Source organism: Sinocyclocheilus rhinocerous, unplaced genomic scaffold (assembly GCF_001515625.1).
Source record: "Sinocyclocheilus rhinocerous isolate Xijiao unplaced genomic scaffold, SAMN03320098_v1.1 scaffold1163, whole genome shotgun sequence".
NCBI lineage: Eukaryota > Metazoa > Chordata > Actinopteri > Cypriniformes > Cyprinidae > Sinocyclocheilus > Sinocyclocheilus rhinocerous.
Genome location: NW_015642328.1, coordinates 424,394 through 443,792, shown reverse-complemented (window position 1 = coordinate 443,792; position 19,399 = coordinate 424,394). Strand labels below are relative to the sequence as shown.

Genomic DNA, 19,399 nt, shown 5'->3' with positions numbered 1-19,399 from the left:
AAATGCTGGGTTGTTTCAACCCAACTTTGGGTCAAATATGGACTAACCCAACTTTTGGGTTAAAAATGTAATGTAAAAATGTAACCCAACGGTTGGGTTAGTCCATATTTGACCCAAAGTTGGGTTGAAACAACCCAGCATTTTTTAGAGTGTAGGTAAAAATATGTTAAAATCAAAAGTATAAATTTAAATTAAATAGAAATGATATATAACTCTACATATAAATTCTGTGCAAATACTGTGTAAAGTATACACTACAGTTCAAAAATTTGGGGTTGGTAAGATTTTTTTAAATGTATGTGAAAGAAGTCTTATATGTTTACCAAGGCTGCATTTATTTGATCAAAAATACAGTAAAACAGTAACACTGTCAATATTATTTATTTCTTTATGTTTTACTGCCATATCAGCAACAATGGCTATATTCATTGCAATAATAACAGTATAATTTCAATACATCATTTAGAATAATCCCTATACAAAAACATACAAGTTCAAATATTATTACAATTTAAGATAGTCGTTTTAAATTTAAAATAACTGTTTAAAGGCAATTTACTCCTGTGATGGAAAAGCTGAATTTTCAGCATTTCTTTCAGAAATCATTATTTTAATATTCTGATTTGGTGCAAACAATAATTATTATCAATCTTGAAAATAGTTACAGCTTAATATTTTTTTTAGGATTATTGATGAATTGCAAGTTCAAAAGAACAGCATTTATTCAAAATAGAAATCTTTTGTAACATCATAAATGCCTTTACTGTCACTTTTGATCAATTTAATGCATCTTTGCAAAATAAAAGTATTAATTTCTAAAAAATAATAATAATAATAATAAAAAAAAAATAAAGGAACTGATCCCAAACTTTTGAATGGTAGTATATATCCTAATACAATATATGTGACCTTGGACCACAAAACCAGTCATAAGTAACACAGGTATATTTGTAGCAACAGCCAACAATACATTGTATGGGTCAAAATTATCGATTTTTCATTTATGTCAAAAATCATTAGGATATTAAGTAAAGATCATGTTCCATGAAGATATTTTGTAAATTTCCTACCATAAATATATCAAAACTAAATTTTTGATTAGTAATATGCATTGCTAAGAACTTCATTTGGACAACTTTAAAGGTGATTTTCCTCAATATTTAGATTTTTTTGCACCCTCAGATTCCAGATTTTCAAATAGTTGTATCTCAGCTAAATATTGTCATATCTTAACAAACCATACATTAATGGAAAGGTTATTAATATAAAGGTTATTCAGCTTTCAGATGATGTATAAATCTCAATTTCAAAAAACTGAGTCATAAAAAAACTTATGACTGGTTTTGTGGTCCAGGGTCACATATAATGTAATATTCCAAACACAGACAAAAAGATTCACTGATAAGAGTGCTAAAACATAATTTACTGCTAAAAGCACATTGAAACCACATTGATGTATCATAATCAGTACAGAAGCCCCAGCTTACTAAACAATATGAGAAGACCGCCCATTTTTATCGTGATCTGCAGGCCACGCCCACTCATCCCACTTCATGGCTGAAGCCTCTGTTATCAAAAGACCTACGCTGCTATGGCAACCACAGAGTGCTTATGCCTCAGTTCATAAACTGATGACACCCTTGGTTTCAATAGTACCATCGGTTGTCGCCTCTATTTTCTCACCATGATTAAATGTCGTCAAACTGACGTGTCAGGGGCAGGGCCCATAGCGCTGTTATTTTCATTTACTAAGAATGTGGTTGGACAGTTGGATTTTCTCTGCAATTATAGGGCTGAACAATCAAACGGTCTTTGATAGAGACTAACATAAATAGTGATTCCTGACGTAATCAGTAGCATGTCAACATAATGGATACCCAAAAACAGAATGAAAAAACTCAAAACAAAGCAAAAATTGGGGAAAAAAAAAAAAGTCTGGCTAATATGCTCTATTTTCAACATCAGGTGCTTTATTTTTCTCTGCAAAACTTCTGTACCTAAGGCTATAATTCAAAACCTGTCATTTCAAGTTTGCCCCGCAAGTCATGGTTAAATATCATGGCACTTCCAACAAAGGAATGACATTTCTTACACCCTTTCCTATGAGCTTGGGTTAAAAAAATGGTGATAAGTATAAAATGACATACAGTACTGTGCTTTCCCTAGAACTGGATTTGGACTTTCATAAAACAATTTAATAAATATAAATCATAAAAAAATAACACCAATTTTTTACGTTTTAGTTTTAACACCAATTTATCACACAATTAATGTGAAATCGCTTTTTCTTTTGACAGCATGCGTTGAATGCAAAAATGGTGATATATCCCTGTGAGCCTACTGCCTCTGAATCTGTGCATTTGCACAAAAACCACAAAACACAGTAATTACCCAGCAGATGATAATGAGTTAATTTAGTGTCATCAGTAAGTCCTGCAGGCTATAGTTTGTGTTCATCTGCAATTATGCTGTCAGTCAAAACAATGCAGAGTTTTACTAAACAGCCATATACTTGACTCATGACCAAAACACTTATTTACATAAAATGGCAGGCTTCTCGTTTATACATATTGGCTTACAGGAAGCTGACATGTAGCATCCTTTTTCTTCTTGCATACATACATACATACACATACATACATACATACATTCATACATGAACAGAAAAAGAAAATAATTTATTTGAAATTGAAATCTTTTTAAATAATAAATTATAAATATAAATGATAACTTTTTACACACATCAAACAAATCAGTATGTATGTACACTACCGGTCAAAAGTTTGGGATCAGAACGATTTTTTATGTTTTTTACAGGAGTTTCTTATGCCCATTAAGGCTGCATTTATTTAAACAAAAATACAGGAAAAAATTTAATATTGTGAAATATTATTATGATGTAAAATAACGTTTTTCTATTTTAATATACATTAAAATCTAATTTATTCCTGTGATGCAAAGCTGAATTTTCAGCATCATTACTCCAGTCTTCAGTGTCACATGATCCTTCAGAAATCATTCTAATATGCTGATTTATTATCAGTGCTGGAAACTGTTGTGCTGCTTAATATTTTTTGGAACTTGTGATACTTTTTTCAGGATTCTTTGATGAATAAAAAGTTAAAAAGAAGAGCATTTATTTAAAATAGAAATCTTTTCTAACAATATACACTACAGTTCAAAAGTTTGGGGTCAGTAAATTTTTATTATTATTATTTTTTAAAGAAATTAAAACGTTTATTCAGCAAGGATGTGTTAAATTGTTAAGAAGCGATAGCAAAGATTTATATTGTTAGAAAAGATTTATATTTTGAATAAATGCTGTTCTTTAAAACTTTTTATTCATCAAAGAATCCTGAAAAAAGTATAGCAGTTTCCCAAAAAAATATTTGCCATCACAACTGTTGCCAACATTGATAATTCTAATAATAAATCAGCATATCAGAATGATTTCTTAAGGATCATGTGACACTTTATACTGGAGTAATGGCTAGCTAGCTAGACTAATGAGTATCAATTAATTTTTTGTTTTTTATTTGTATTTTTTGATAAATGCTTTACTAAATGAGAACATGAGAGAATTTGTGTGGCAGTAAATGTCATGTTTCTTCATTATTAATTTCATTTGATGGCTCAGAGCACACCACTGTGCAGGATATGAAATGGCCATTAATTGTGTCATGCACACCGCTTGTGCTTCACTGCTGTTAGCAATTACAATACACACTTTGCCATCACGAGTAGCTGTCTTTGAACACCTTGCTCATCACATACAGTAATGTACACTCAAGAAACACACTTATTCATTATACGAAAGGCTGCTATAATTAAGGAGAATGTAAGTTAGATAGAAAACGAACAAGTGTGAAAGAGCAAATTAAGACACTCGTACAGTATCAAAATAATTTATTTATTTAGCCTGGATACTGGCCTGCACTGCTAGCTTTCATTTAGGCTTTTGCGTTGTGCAATTAATATCTACAGAGTGTTTCCTCAGCAATCACTTGAACTCTGAAATTCAAAGTAAAGGTTAACCTTTCCTCAAGCGATGATTCAGTGTGCTTTTTACGCATTAAGCAAACCTTTAAACTTTGATGCAAATGCCTCATTGAAGTGTAAATCTGTCATTTTAAATATGTGTGGTTGTTCAGAGTTCAGAAGAGCATCTCTGACATTTTAATGAAGGTTGGAACTACAATGAATCTTAGTCGAGTTACTTTTGGGGAATGACGCAATGTTCAGTCTCACCTTTGCTTGAGTAATGCTGAGGTGGGAGGTCAAAAGGCACTGGGAAGCATTTGGATGAGCTGGAGGCCGGAAACACATTCTTCTCCACAGGAAATGTGCTCATATTCTACACAGACAAAGAGAAAGCATGTATTAAATGTATTAATGCTCAGTAGGGATGTGCAAATCTGTTTATGTTCAAAATCAACCAGTCTGATATTCAACATATAAATAAACTAAAATATAAATTACTTATTGCACAAAATTATACAAAATTACAGTGCACTTATTGCACTGTTCACACGCAAAAATGATTAACAGCAACACTGCAAGAGAGGCTGCATCTCAGAATAATTTTTCACTGCAGAGAAAGTATTATTTATTATTTTACATAAATAATCACTAATTGGCCAGTTGATTGTCAGATGACTAGTTGACTATCCTGCTCATCTCTAATGCCAAAAGATTTAGTTAAGAATTAACTAGCATCCTACAAAAAGTTTTCACACAAATAAATAATTATATGCACAATAATAATAATAATAACAACTCTGAAATATATGACAAAAAAAATAAAACAGTATTTTCATAAAAAGAACCAGTGGATTATTCACATTGTTCAAAAAAGACTGGGAACATGTATATATATATATATAAAAAAAAAAGCCTCAAACTCATTGAAAGACCCATTTATTTTAACCTCATATCAATAGACCTTAAAGGGTTAGTTCACCCAAAAATGAAAATTAGACCGTGTTTTACTCACCCCAGAGCCGTCCTAGGTGTATATGACTTTCTTCTTTCAGACGAATCCAGTCGGAGTTACATTAAAAATTGTCTTTGATCTTTCAAGCTGTTTAATGCCACTCAGCAGGTGTTGCAGTGCTTCAGTCCAAAAGAAGTTAAATAAAAAGCACCCACCCATTAAAAAAAAAGCGTCTCACACGTCTCCGGGGGGTGAACAAAGGCCTCCTGTAGCGAATCGATGCGTTTTTCTATGAAAAATATCCATATTCAAAACTTACTAATCACTTTAATGTAGCTTGCGCCAACAGTTGTACACGGAAGCAGCTCCGGGCGGATGACGTATCAGTTCAGCGTTGCGGAGCCGTGTGAGACACTTTTTTTTAATGGATGGGCGCTTTTTATTTAACTTATTTTGGACTGATGCATGCAACACCCGCTGAGTGGCATTAATTTCAAGCTGTTTCATGCCACTCAGCGGGTGTTGCATGCATCAGTCCAAAAGAAGTTAAATAAAAAGCACCCACCCATTAAAAAAACAGCGTCTCACACGTCTCCGGGGGGTGAACAAAGGCCTCCTGTAGCGAATCAATGCGTTTTTGTAAGAAAAATATCCATATTCAAAACTTACTAATCACTTTAATGGAGCTTGCGCCAACAGTTGTACACGGAAGCAGCTCCGGGCGGATGACGTATCAGTTCAGCGTTGCGGAGCCGTGTGAGACACTTTTTTTTAATGGATGGGCGCTTTTTATTTAACTTATTTTGGACTGATGCATGCAACACCCGCTGAGTGGCATTAAACAGCTTGAAAGATCAAAAACAATTTTGAATATAACTCCGACTGGATTCGTCTGAAAGAAGAAAGTCATATACACCTAGGATGGCTCTGGGGAGAGTAAAACACAGCCTAATTTTCATTTTTGGGTGAACTAACCCTTTAAGATATGCCATGACTGCCATGATGGAGACAAAAGTGCTTGTCTAGCTCTGAGAACGTGTGCATTTATTCATCCTGTTTTCTGTGGAAAAAGCCAGAGGGGAGCAGGGCTGTTTTGAGGGGAAGCTAAACTCTCATTTGTGTGGTGGGCATGATGATGGAGGGGGCTGGATAGATTTAAAGGGCAGTGGGGAATATATCACCCAGACTCAAGACAGCTAAAGCTTTCACAAAACCCAGAGAGATGCTGCAGATGCAAGCACACGCAAACACTGTCCTGCTATCTGTGAAGAAAAAACAGGAAGTGACCTAGAAACTCAATATAAAAAGTTGGAGACAGTTCATTCTGAATATGGAAGGCATTTGGGAAAGTTTAGAAAGCTTTTTTTTTTTACATACATTTACAATTATATTTAATCATTTAGCAGATGTTTTTATCAAAAGCAACTTACAAATGAGGACAATGGAAGCAATCTAACCAGCATTTAGGACTGTTAACCACTGAGATTAATTACATGTAATAACTGCCTTCCTCTAAACACCCTCTTTCTAAAGGCCACTTTACCCTGATGCAAGACCGCCAACACTGTCATCCACGTTATATACTATATACTATATAGTGGTGGCCAAAATTATTAGAACACCAGCTAAAAATCAGTTATTTCTATCAGTTATTTCTATCTATTGCTGTAGTGTGTTAGTAGGAAATATCAGTTTACATTTTCAAACATTCATTTTGCCATTAATTGTAATAATCCAGTGAGATTTTTGTTTGCACAAGGATTCTGACAACAGCCAGTGCTCCACACAGAGATCTGATCTCATCCTCCAGTCTGTCTGGAATGACATGAAAAAACAGAACAAACTGAGACAGACTAAATCCAGAAGAACTGTAGCAACATCTCCAAGATGCTTCAAGAGACCTACCGGCAAAGCTACCTGAAAAAATAAAAGTGCACCTAGGGCAAAAGCTGCTTTAAACACAAAGGATGGTTACACCAAATGTTGATTTAATTTAGTTAATATAAGTTAATTGGTAAAGAAATCTATTTATGACATTATTTTTGACAGCATCCTCAGTTTACAGCTTTTTTACTCAAGTGCCTAAAACCTTTAACAGTACTGTAGCTTTGCAGGTAGGTTTCTTGAAGCATCTATATATACACACACATACACCAAAAAAAGAGAAAACATTTAATTAATACTAACAGTAAAAAAAAAACTCCCTAATAACCTTCAAACTTCTAGTTAAATCTCAGCTGTCACAAGTAATACTGATAAATTGTGTTGTTGTAACTAATAAACGCGTCTTAGTGGTTGAGCAGAGGCATCATTGAGGTTAATGTGGTCTGGAGTAACATGAGGGTGAGTCAATAATTGAGCAATTTATCTGAATTTCTGCTCAATCAGCAGCAGACAGACATATTGACAGAGTTCAAGAATATTTATTTGTTGTAACACTAGCAAAAACATCACATTTCTCATTACTAACTTCACTGGTTCTTATGTTTTTCACTAGCATCTTCATGTCTATTGAACTCAGCTGTTCTGTTGTTTAGCCACAGCTGCTTTTGGTTGCAGTTAAAACAAGTAGCTAGCCAACTGGGTGGTTCAAGAGGATGCCAAAGAGTAAATATCCAATTGGGTCAGAGCTTAAGTGGTAAACCAGGAATTTTAGGGGTTGATGTCTACCACAGATAATAATTTAATCCAACAGTTCGTAAAAGCAAACACAAAACAAAAATGAATTCACTAAACAGAACACCATGAATCCATATACAATGAGACTGAAAAGTGAAAAACATAATTTCTGCATACTTGAACCTATTTAAAGGAATAGTTCACCTCAAAATGAAAATTCTGTCATCATTTACTCACAATCATGTCGTTCCAAACTAGGGCTGTGCGATATGGTGAGCGCGTGCAGCACAGCAGAAATAGACTCCGTGCGGAAACGATCGCAGCATGACCGCTGCAGACGCACCGCTCCTGGAGTGCACTGCCGGACCGCAGTCGCATGCAGTGTGAACGCTCTGATCCGTTAACATGGGCGTGGAAAAAACACGCACCACAGACGGAGTGTGTGAACCTGGCGTTACGTTTGTATGCCCGCCCGGTCTGTTCTGTTCTCGTGCTCCATTTAGGCGCGCTGCATTCTGATTGGTTCGGATAGCATACTGCGGGAGGTCGGGGGCGCGGAAAATCGTGCTATAAAGCGATTTAGAAATCGCGCAAGCTCAAATCGCGATTTTATGACGATTTCGATTAATCGCACAGCCCTATTCCAAACCTGTATAAATTTCTTTCTTATGCTGAACACAAAAAAAGATATTTTGAAGTATTTTGTAGAACCAAAAGTTGTTGGTCTCCGTTGACTTCCATAGTAGGGAAAGAAATACTATGAAAGTCAATGCGGACCATCAACTGTTTGATTACCAGCATTCTTCAAAATATCTTCTTTTATGTTTAACATAAGAAAGAAACTCATACAGGTTTGGAACGACATGAGGGTGAATAAATGATGACAACACTTTAATTTTGAAGGTGAATTATTCCTTAATTTTTAGTTTCAATTCAGTGCATCTCTATATTATTGCATGTGATACTGAACACAATTTTTTTTCTAAATTTCTGTAATGGCCTTGACTGCTTGGAGGAGCTAGTAATGAGCAATATACATGAATACTAAATCAGAACAATTGACAAAATTATGAAATCCTTTATTTAAAAAAAAAGCATGACTCATCAACTGCGTCTTACTTCAGGAACATGCTTTATTAAGTCAACTAGCTTTGTTGGTGGTAAAGAGGACAAGGGCGAGTTTGGCTCACAAGTAACCACTGGTTCTGATTGGTGTATGGCAACACAGCATGACTGAAACAACGTGACGCTGTACTGAAAACTTGAAAACATGCTGTCAAAGGTGTTTCGTTAAGAGCAAAAACAAAATGTATTTTGTACTCTGGTGATCTTGAACAGTCTGATCTCACACTTTCTTAAACAAGAGAACTTTAATTAAAGCACCACACTGTGGCAAACAAAAAAACGTGACTCATTATGAAAATTATGGAGCATGACCTCTACAGATGTAAAAATAACTTCAATAGTCAACATGCAGCCTCATTTGTAACTTAAGCAAGCAATGGTAACCAAGTAATGGTAATGTGTACCGAATGCAAATATAATGTCCTAAAAACATGCTAAGTGAAAAATATTATACAACCTAAAAAATGGCTAATTATGGATCCATTATAATGTAACAAACCTTGTGATTTATTAAAAAATGACCCCTAGCAAGAACTAACCATGCCATAAACAAAACTGTGTGCAACCAAAACAAAGAGGCTTCAGGCCACAAAAAAGACACAACACATCCCTTTTGAATAAGAGAGCACAACCTTTTACTATCCTCTTTCAAACTCATGCTTTCCCCCCCTTTTTTTTCCACGGCAAGAGAACTGAACCATACTGTTGCTTAGCAACTTTTGAAGTAATTCTAAGACCTACCCTGACAACAAGGACAACTTACCCTGCGAGTATGTGAACGCTACACAAAAGCTCTGTCTCTACATGGAGAAACAAGAGATATAATCATTATGTTTATAGACATTATGATATAGACATTATGTTTAGTATTTACACACTTAAGAGTAGTTAAGAAGTACGCTCAGAGACTCTACAGATATCTTTTTTGTCTCTGGTGTGCTCTCCTTTGGGGTTTTACTGGAGATCTTAATTTCTCTTTTAAACTAACACCCTGCTGGAAAACGGCTAAAGTGCTCGACTCATCAACCAGAAGTAAATTTTGGTTAGAGTTCACAAACATGGTTTCTACAGTAAATTCCATGATTTTTCATGACCTTTCCAAGCTTGGAAATCACACTTTTGAAATTCCTCTCCATATCTACAGGTTATTGTGATAGTCCAGGAATTGCCTCTGGTGAAGTCATTAATACTCAGAGACAAGCAATATGAACTTCTCCATTGTTGTTCACTCACAGTAAAAGCAAAGTGTGACAGTTGGTCGGAGTGGTATTAGTCCCGCCCCTCTTCCACTGTGATTGGTTAGATGACTAAAAAGTGACAGTGATGAGCGCTGTTTTACCCAAAGTTTAACATTCTTTAACAAATAAATGGTCAGTGTCTCGTCGCATTCCTGGCATTTTAAAAATGAAGTGCTCCCATTGAACAAAATTGAAAAAATACGCTAGCCTCGGGAAAAATGCTTTGGTGGACACGCGGCCTAACTAGATACAATCCAGCCACAATCAGAAGCTGGTTTTAGCAGAAGGTCAGAAATGCACAGGTATTCGAACAGTCACAATACTCACAAAGGCTGAAGGCAGGTAGAGAACTCCCAGTTCATAGGAACGAACCATAATCTGAGTGTTGTTCTTCTCCAGGGCGCCCCAGGCAGCTTTTGATAAATTGGCACTGTGGAGGATACCAGCAGATGAAGATTCACCCATGTTTCAAAGTCAAACATTTACGTAAATGTCACCTAAACTAGAAGTGTTAGCATTAAACCTGTCAAAGCTAAAGGATATTGTTGAGGAGATTTTTTTCAGACTGCAATTACTGAATAATTAATGCGCTTTGGACTTAGATGTTTAAGAATGACAGGCTATGCCTGAAGGCTTTGCATCCACTGCAGGCTTTAATCTTCATAAAAAGATCTATGAATAACTCATCGCCGGACATGACTGACCTAGAGACACTGCTCTCGATCTTCCTCCCTGTGCATTTCAACCACGATTAAAGCCACTGCTTTGAGAAATGCCGCAGGAACAGTGGTCATTCATGCTGCCTTGAGATGAATATCATGTGGGCTTCAATGCCACAGCCACAGGAACATCATGAGTTAAAAGATTTGAATAAAGAATATCTTTGTCTGCTGGTAAAAGAGAGGCTTTTAAAACTAGAATCTCTCCTCAGTGATTAGTTTTCTAGGGCAAAATCGCCAAAATACAAGCTTTCAACTGCTGAACTTAACATGCTATTCCTAAATGTAATCTGAAAGATAATCAAAGAGAAGAGTGTTCTTTCGTCATTGCGTTTTATAACCCACCTGCCGCTTGTCCACTTCACTTCACCACCATGACAAGTCTTTACCACTTCAATTGACCAACTGCACTAAAGGGCTTTGATTATCTGTAAAAGCGCTGTTGCGTATTTTGCAGCTAAGAAACAGCCAATGAAAGAGAACGGCATAATCTTCAATAAACAAACATATCAGGCTTATGTTGTGTAAATATACATTTATGGGGCCTAAGGGATCCTTCGAGTGGAACACTATCAATGCAGCACAGAAGACACAAATCTGCCAGGGATCAGAGAAAAACAAGCCTCCTTCTTCCAAGAGCATTATTTTGGCAGCTATGAGCAGCTCTCTGAAGAACAAAAGAGCAGAAACGGTGCTGATCTCATCCGGCTTAGCATTAATATGTCATATTCAAGGCAATAAAGATGTGTTTTGGTGTTTGTTGTAAAAGACTAATACAATCATATATACTGTATGCATCATCAACAAAACCTACGAGTAACCACAAACTGATTTCAGTGTTGATGCAATTATGTTCAAAATTTTGTATTTCCTTCTAGACTGCTCGTTATTTTGTAGGGATGTGCAATTTGGTGATGACTGACAAAATTGCGATCTGAACTGACATATGATAAACACTTAATTATCTAATATTGCTAAAGCAGCTTGGATGTGAAATAACAAAAAGACATAAAATCTCAATAAAACAGGTGTTTAGCATGATGATAAGATTATATTGCCTATTAATTTAAAAGTGCATTGTGTAACAGCAGCATTGCCATCTGTATTTGAAACCATTATTATGGCTTAACAAAGCCAAAATATTGTCATTGTACAATATTTAATTGTGTTTAATATTTTATAGTAATATTGTACACTATTAAATATTGTAACTGTACAACCTATATTTTCCTCTAATATCTAGACATTTTAAGTTGCATTCAACAAACATGGCACCAAGGTCATAACCTTGGTTAAATAAAACTGAAATAAAAAACAACAACAATAAAAGATTGATACATGAACAATTTTAAAATGTTGGCTTGACAACAATTTTAACAAGTTTTAGTTGAATCACTAAAACTGGAAATAAAATTTAAACTGAACCAAAACTGAAATTAAAATGATTTAAACCTAAACAGTAGTATAAAATAAAATAAAATTACAAAAATGTAGCTAAAATAAAAGCTGAAAATGTAAAAATAAACACGTAACAGTATATAGTATATATACTTCTATTAGTATATACACTATTAAGTAGTAATAGTATATATAACACTATAATAGTATATAAATAACACTAAAATAACACTGCTTGGCACAGTTCTTCATCCAGCTGTGACTAGAGTAGCTGTATCTGATCTGAAATGCTGACTGTCAATCAGGCCTAAAATGAATTCAATTTAGCAAGCAAGTTACTTAATCATTCTAACCTTGTGACAAGAAACCAGGCTAGTTGTGTAAAGTCCGGTGAAACCCTCATATAGGTTTTAATGTGAGGCATCGCATTGCTCCTGCCAGTAACATCAGCATGCCAGCCACTGTTTAGAGGAGAAAGATTGAGAAGCTAAGTGAAGGAGAGAAAGAAAATGGAGAAACACCTGCTGATATACCTTTCCTAGGTGCAAAAACACCCAAAGAAGTATTTCATGCCATTTGCAGGTGCAGAGAGATGATGCTGTGCAGACGAAGAGGAGAGCTTTCTGTCTGATTGCTGTCGGCATTTAGGCATGAATACAGAATTCTACACGGATTCATTTAAATATACTGAGTAAAAGTGTAGAGTGCCCACTCCAGAGGGGGGACTGAGATTGAATCTACATCGCAATAGGCCCATCTCTGATCACTTAGTAAAATTGAGGCAACCAGTAAAATAGCTTATTTATGGTCTTAATGTGTTAAAATGATGGGAGAGATGGGATAAGAACCCAATTGAAATCTCTAAGGAGCAATTTAAGGGTCAGACAACTCTTGGGAAAGGCAGTTGTTTAGATCACGAGGTCTGGAGCACTGCTGAGGAGCCTTTTTAGGAGAATATTTATGGTAACATTTAAAAAGGGTAATTTTAGGCTGAATATTGATGAGTACATTGTCAAAATGTTTTTTTTTATAGAGATATGAGAACTTACTGGAAGTAAGAATGAAGCCAGAGCTGTTTTTGAGCCGTCTGTATGCTGTAGGGTAAAGATCCCCCAGCTGCAGGGATAAAAACAGTTGGTCATCATATGTGGAGGTGTGAGGAAAAAAATATGTTTTGATTTCAGAATAAAAAATGAATGATACCTGGATAGCCTTCCAAACTGGTTCTCACATTTTCCACAGACGGGTAAACCTAGAAATGACAGAAAGGATTCATTACTTTTTTTTTGTTTTTGTTTATGCCAATTTGACAATGTTCAGTAATATTCTTTTTAAAAAATAAATTAATACTTTTGTTTAGGGATTCAAGGATGGAGTCAGTGGATCAAAAGTAACAGACTTTTACATTGTTCAAGATTCTATTTCAAATAAATGCTGCTCTTTTGAACTTTCCACAGTTTTCCACAGTTTTATCACAGTTTCACAAAAATAATAAGCAGCACAACTGATTGATAATGTTTCTTGAGCACAAAATCGGCATATTAGAATAATTTCAAAAGCATCATGTGACAAAAAAATCTTATAATCCCCAAACTATTGAACTGTAGGCTATCTACCTACCTATCCACCCATTAATACTGACCTTTAAAACACTAAGAAACTAGACAGAACTAAACTGTCTGACTTGCACAATACAGATGTGATCTCAATAGAAAAGTAGTTTTGTGCATAATGCGTTCTTTATATGTCTACATTTAGAACTTGTGAATAATTTCACCCGGCCTTAACAGTTATGGAACTGAATCACCTCAATAGTTCAACAGATTTTCTGAAGCCCGCTAACTGTAAAGAGCCTTCGGTCTTTAGAGATGACAAAGTAACATTTAAGGCTTGATGGTACTGTCTGCCATCTTTCTCTGTGCTGAAGACACTCCGTGTGGCACCTTGACTTTTCAACTGACATTTAACAATATCTGCATCAGACAGAAATCAATCTTCTATCCCTCCATCTGAGCAGATATTGTTATGCAAATAACAGAATGGATGAGAATTCTTCTTGTAACTATTGTCTCTAACAGCTCGTGCCGAGAGAGACTTGAAAAAGTTTCTTTTTTTGCAAAATTGGAATTCAAGTATAGCAAATGGGAACATGCTATGAATACTAATTGCTAATTAAACACACGGGACGTCAACAAATTTCAAATTTCATAGCTCAGAGGGATTATATACTGAAATACACGAACGAGGAACATGCAGGAACAGGCAGACGCACATGTGCACACCGGCGTCCCTCCTTGATTCTAACCTAATTAAAATGGAGGCACAATTGAGGGCTCATTTATCCTGATAGATAAGCAAGCTGGTAGGAGAATATGCCACTGTGTTTATTGTAATATCCATCTGGCCACGTTGTTCGCAATCCAGAGAGGGTACGGCAGCAATACGAACAGATCCTTTCACCGTTTCAGAATGCTCTGCGGGGGCTGTTCGAAACACTCACCAGGAGCATCTGTGTTTCTGGACTGGCTAATGATTTCCCTGCCTTCCCCAGTGTGGTCAGAGTGCGCTGGAACTCAGCTGCCAACCATTTCGTTTTATCAAGTCCCATGGAGCCAATACTGGAGAACTGGCCAAGCACGTGCCATCGCTCTTCGTTCTGCACGGGCTTCGTGTGCTCGCTGAGCAGCTGAGAGAAACAAAAACAATGAGTGTATGTCACACTACGTCAATATTTGCATGTGTCTTATTTGGCTAGCTTTTATCAATTGACAGATGAATTAGCAACAAAATTAGACACATGGCCTTTGACGTTAACAACAGAAGATAGGGGAAGTGTTTTTACCTCTCTTTTAAAAGATAATAAGCCTATTTATTCTAACTATCATAAGTATGCATGATTATATGGTCGGTTGCATGTTATTATGTGCATTAGTATTGTTTTGCTCTGCTGTCGGCAATCTTTTCAAAACAGCCCTTGACCTATTTTTGGTTCACGACCCACCAGTTGAGATCCACTGATGTGGGCTGAGCCTTATGAAGGTGTAAAGAGTGTGCTCTGTGTGAGTCAGTCATTCATATCAAAGTGCTGTTTAGATAATGTTCAGTGTGACTTCATTTTAGTACAGAAACTGATTTCTCCTGGCTCAGTTTCTGAATCTTGCAAAGACCAATCCAACACCTCGCTCTGCCTGTGTTATCTGAATTCACTCAATAAATAAGGCATGAAGAATACATCTCCAAGGCATCCTGCAGGCGTACAATGCTTTTTTATGAACATCAATCATTCTTAATTCTAGGGCGGAGAGGAACTATTGCCTTTGAAGGAAAAATACTTGAATCACACAAAAAGATTGCGTAATCACACAAAAACATTACTTTTCTTAATCGTAGATGGCCCCACTTTTCCATGGCAGGACCTTGATATCTTCCTGGAGTTGAACCAATGAGATATACCCTATAAAAGAAAACATATAAAAGCAATTAAGTGATTTAAAAAAAAACAATTTTTTAAATAAAATTAATAATTTAATATAATTTTTACTTAGATTTTAATTCATTTAGATTTTTAATTAATTTAGATATAATATTAGTCAGCATTTAAATGAAGGAGGTGGGATTTGTTTCTGCAATTTTCACAACTTATCAAATTAACCAAGTCATATTAGTGAAACCAAACCTGACAGATATGCTGAGTTTTATTTAGAAATCAAACTGCAAATAAATTAGATATTCATGAGCAGAACTGTATAGTCTTCTTTGTTTTCTGAGTCATGACTGTGAAAAATTATTATATTTGGATGGACAGATACTCTGATCAGAAAGTCTGCAAACTTTACTCTATTTTCTTGTGTTTTAATATGTATACTACCATTCAAAAGTTTGGGGTCAGTAGGATTGTTTAATACTGAATTCTGTAAAATGTATTCTGGTCCCCACAAAAATGTTAAGCAGCACAACTGTTTTCAACATTGATAATAATAAGAAATGCTTCTTGAGCACCAAATCAGCATATTAGAATGATTTCTGAAGAATCATGTAATGCTGAAGACTGAAGTAATAATGCTGGAAATTCAGCTTTGCCATCACAGGAATAAATTATATTAAAATAGAAAATGGCTGTTTTGGCGAGCTTTCAAAAACATCAACAACAAAAAAAAAGTTTACAATGGTATCATCTATTTTAGATAAACCCACAACTAAATGGCATGAAAAACTAAATAAACTGGTTGATTTACATGTCACTCAGACAGTCTCAAAACTGATGGTTTCTGCTAGAATAAGCAGCATTGTGAACGCCTTTTGCAATCAGCTGAAGGTCTGACTATGCTAGTCTGATATCACGTCATCTTTCTAATTTAAATAATGGCTCTTTCACTTGTTAAGATTCTCACCTTGTTTCTGACAGATCATGCTGTTTGATGCGGTCAATGCACTCAGCAAGTTCTGGAGCCCGGTATGCTTCCAGGTATTCCAGCAGGTCGCTTTTGAAGTTGGTTGGAGACTCCCCCGCTGTTCCCGGACTTCCCTCCGGTAACCTGGGGTACAGAGGACTCATCCACATCCTGTCATAGAGATACAAGCAACAAATTTACTAATGAAGGGTGTGAATCATCAAAATGTTACAAAGTTCATGCACAAGATTGTCAGATCCTGAAGTTGCGACTGGGGCATGTCATATTTGGCTTGCATGTGTCATATGCCTGGTTAAAAAGCAAAAAAGTAAAAGTAAAAATGCCTCTGAAAATCAATTCTAAAGGCAAACACAAAAAAAGTTCATTAAAATAATTGTTTCATAAGAGTAATTTGTTTGGGAGTCAGACTACACCAGTTTGTTTTTGCACACATCCCACAAAGACAACTCAATAGAAGAATGTTGGTTGATATCATTGCACTTTTTTTATTGCATCACATTCAATATCGACTAAAAACTCACAGTATGTTAAAAATATGATTTCTTTTGCCATGACTCCGAAGATTCAGTAGCGAAGGAGCATCGCTGCAGAGATCAAAAGCAATGGAGTAAAAGCTAAAATTTGTCTCTCCATAAAATTAATTCAGTGAAAAAAGATAAACATGGGTTGTCAAAATTTTCATTCACCTCAATTAAAATATGGCATATATCTTTACTAAGGCCCACAGCAATTAATCAATTTATGCACCAAGTCAATTTCTAATAATTTTTTGCTAGTTAACATTTTAACTTTTGTAGAAAAGTTTTAAGTCATAGTATTAAAGCTTTTGCATTCCACAAGGGCACACATTCATGCAGAAAAAAACTTCAACGTGCTAGACTTCTCCTAAAGAAGTCCAATAACTCATGACTGGAGGAGTGTGGGGACTCGTCTTGACAGACTGGTTATAGCATATTCCCATGAGGCTCAAGGAGAACAAATCAATATGGATTCAGATTGGAGCCATTACAATAAAGGCAGCAGAAAAGCCCTTCAGACGAGACTTGAGAGGAAGAACCTTTGTCTGTGTGAATAATAATAAGAATGTGGCTTGCGCTACAATATAGAAGGGAAACCTGGGATCAGACAGAACCAGATGGGGAGACATGTCAGATCTTTAATGATATTCATTGTGATTCACTGCGGTCTGAAGCTGATAGAGACAGGTTGGCAAATGCGAGGAACACTGACGAAATACTGCATCTAGCATTTGCCCAGCCAATTCAAACAGCTGAACTATGCCTGCCTTACTATTGTGCGAGAGAAAAAAATTGTTGCTGTTTACAAGCTTTGCAATTTTCATGAGAATAGCAGATCTATAATCCATTCAGCCATGGTACCAACCTCACTCATTACTCAGGCACACACACAAACACATCTTTCTGACACTAGGTGGCGCTATATGCAGCAAATTTATGTTTTCGTTAATAACTCCAAAACATCATGGACTAGAATCAAAATATCTATATCCTATAATATCTATAATGTCTAATTGAATATTGTTAGTACAATACCACAAAAATTGGTGCATATGGAATTTCTGAAGACATATGCACCAGTTACATCAATTGTTGGTAATAAGGGGCAATCTACAGCAAAACGGTTCAGCTGTTAATTAAATTCAATGTGAATTATCATTTGTCACCCCGCACTAATTTTTATTTTTTTGTAAGAAATTAATAGTTACAAAATATTTATATTTGAAATAAATGTTGTTCTTTTAAACTTTTAGTTCATCATAGAATCCTGAAAAATGAACCATGGTTTCCACAAAAATATTAAGCAGCATAACTTTTGTTTTCAACATTGTTAATTAGAGAAATGTTTCTTGAGCACAAAATCAGCATACTAGAATGATTTCTGAAGGATCATCATGTGACATTAAAAACAAATAATGGCTGCTTAAAATTAAACTCTGCCATCACAGAAATAAATGACTTTTAAATTATATTAAGTTAGAGAACTTTAAATAGTAACAATATTGTAAAATATTGCTGCTTTTAGTGTATTTTTGATCAAATAATAGCAGCCTTGGTGAGCATAAGAGACTTCTTTCAAATAATTGTTCACAACAAGACCAAAAATGTGAATAGTAAATAGTGCCAACTTTGATTAAATGTTAATTTTACAATCAAATGTACAACCACAGGCATTTTTAGCAGAGTGCCTGGCATTTACAGCTGGACAAAGATGCTCTGGTGGACACACTGCCTTAATCTTTCAAATTTAGCAGCTGTGGCTATTTCTCCACTTTTCTAGTCTACCAATCATTTTCATTTGTGGTTACACTTTATTTACAGGGACATTGAGGACAAGAAATGATGCATAGAACAGGTGGGAATTGTATTGGGAAATATCAAGCCGGATTCAAACTCGACTCACATCGCACCACAGTACCATATGACACAGCATGTGCACTAACCAGGTCACAGCTCCAACAGCACTGAATGCCCTCTGTGTGAACTGACACTAATCTCGCAGTACAGGTTGAGTGAATGAGCCAATATACTGTACTTTGTCAGATTGTCTGAATATATGTATGCCAGCGGGTTTAAATATTAACTGCTTAATTTAGAGATTTAATTTCCTCCTCACTAATCCACAGCTTAAATGCCAGCCTAACCCTATGACTCTGGAGCTTTTGTCTCCTTAATGGTATTCTGTTCCTGATACACGCTAATAAAATCGAACCTAATAACCGAAAGTGATTGCTAATTCATTGGCCATCGCTCTGAACTGCCTGCTAGCTTCTGCTGGTATGAATATAACACCATGGAGAATATCTTTATTAATGGACAGCTTTCATAAAACTCTGCTTCATTTAAGCAACTATTCCATGTAGCTAATTTAAACACCATTTTGGGTCAGAGAGGTGTCTATAACAACGTGATTTGATTATTCGGTTTTGCAGAGCTC

At 35.6% G+C, this 19,399-nt stretch overlaps 1 protein-coding gene across 1 annotated transcript in view; it reads right to left on the bottom strand.

Annotated features, from left to right (window-relative positions):
- tdp1 (tyrosyl-DNA phosphodiesterase 1) overlaps positions 1–19,399 on the bottom strand; it is a 28,487-nt gene that overhangs the window by 5,576 nt on the left and 3,512 nt on the right. Inside the window, exons 8-15 of the mRNA XM_016572663.1 lie at positions 16,424–16,594; positions 15,408–15,486; positions 14,533–14,718; positions 13,236–13,284; positions 13,082–13,148; positions 12,386–12,493; positions 10,243–10,345; positions 4,249–4,354 (exon numbers count right to left, since the gene is read on the bottom strand). Coding sequence (XP_016428149.1) covers positions 4,249–4,354; positions 10,243–10,345; positions 12,386–12,493; positions 13,082–13,148; positions 13,236–13,284; positions 14,533–14,718; positions 15,408–15,486; positions 16,424–16,594 — 869 coding nt within the window. The remainder of the gene's footprint in view (positions 1–4,248; positions 4,355–10,242; positions 10,346–12,385; positions 12,494–13,081; positions 13,149–13,235; positions 13,285–14,532; positions 14,719–15,407; positions 15,487–16,423; positions 16,595–19,399) is intronic.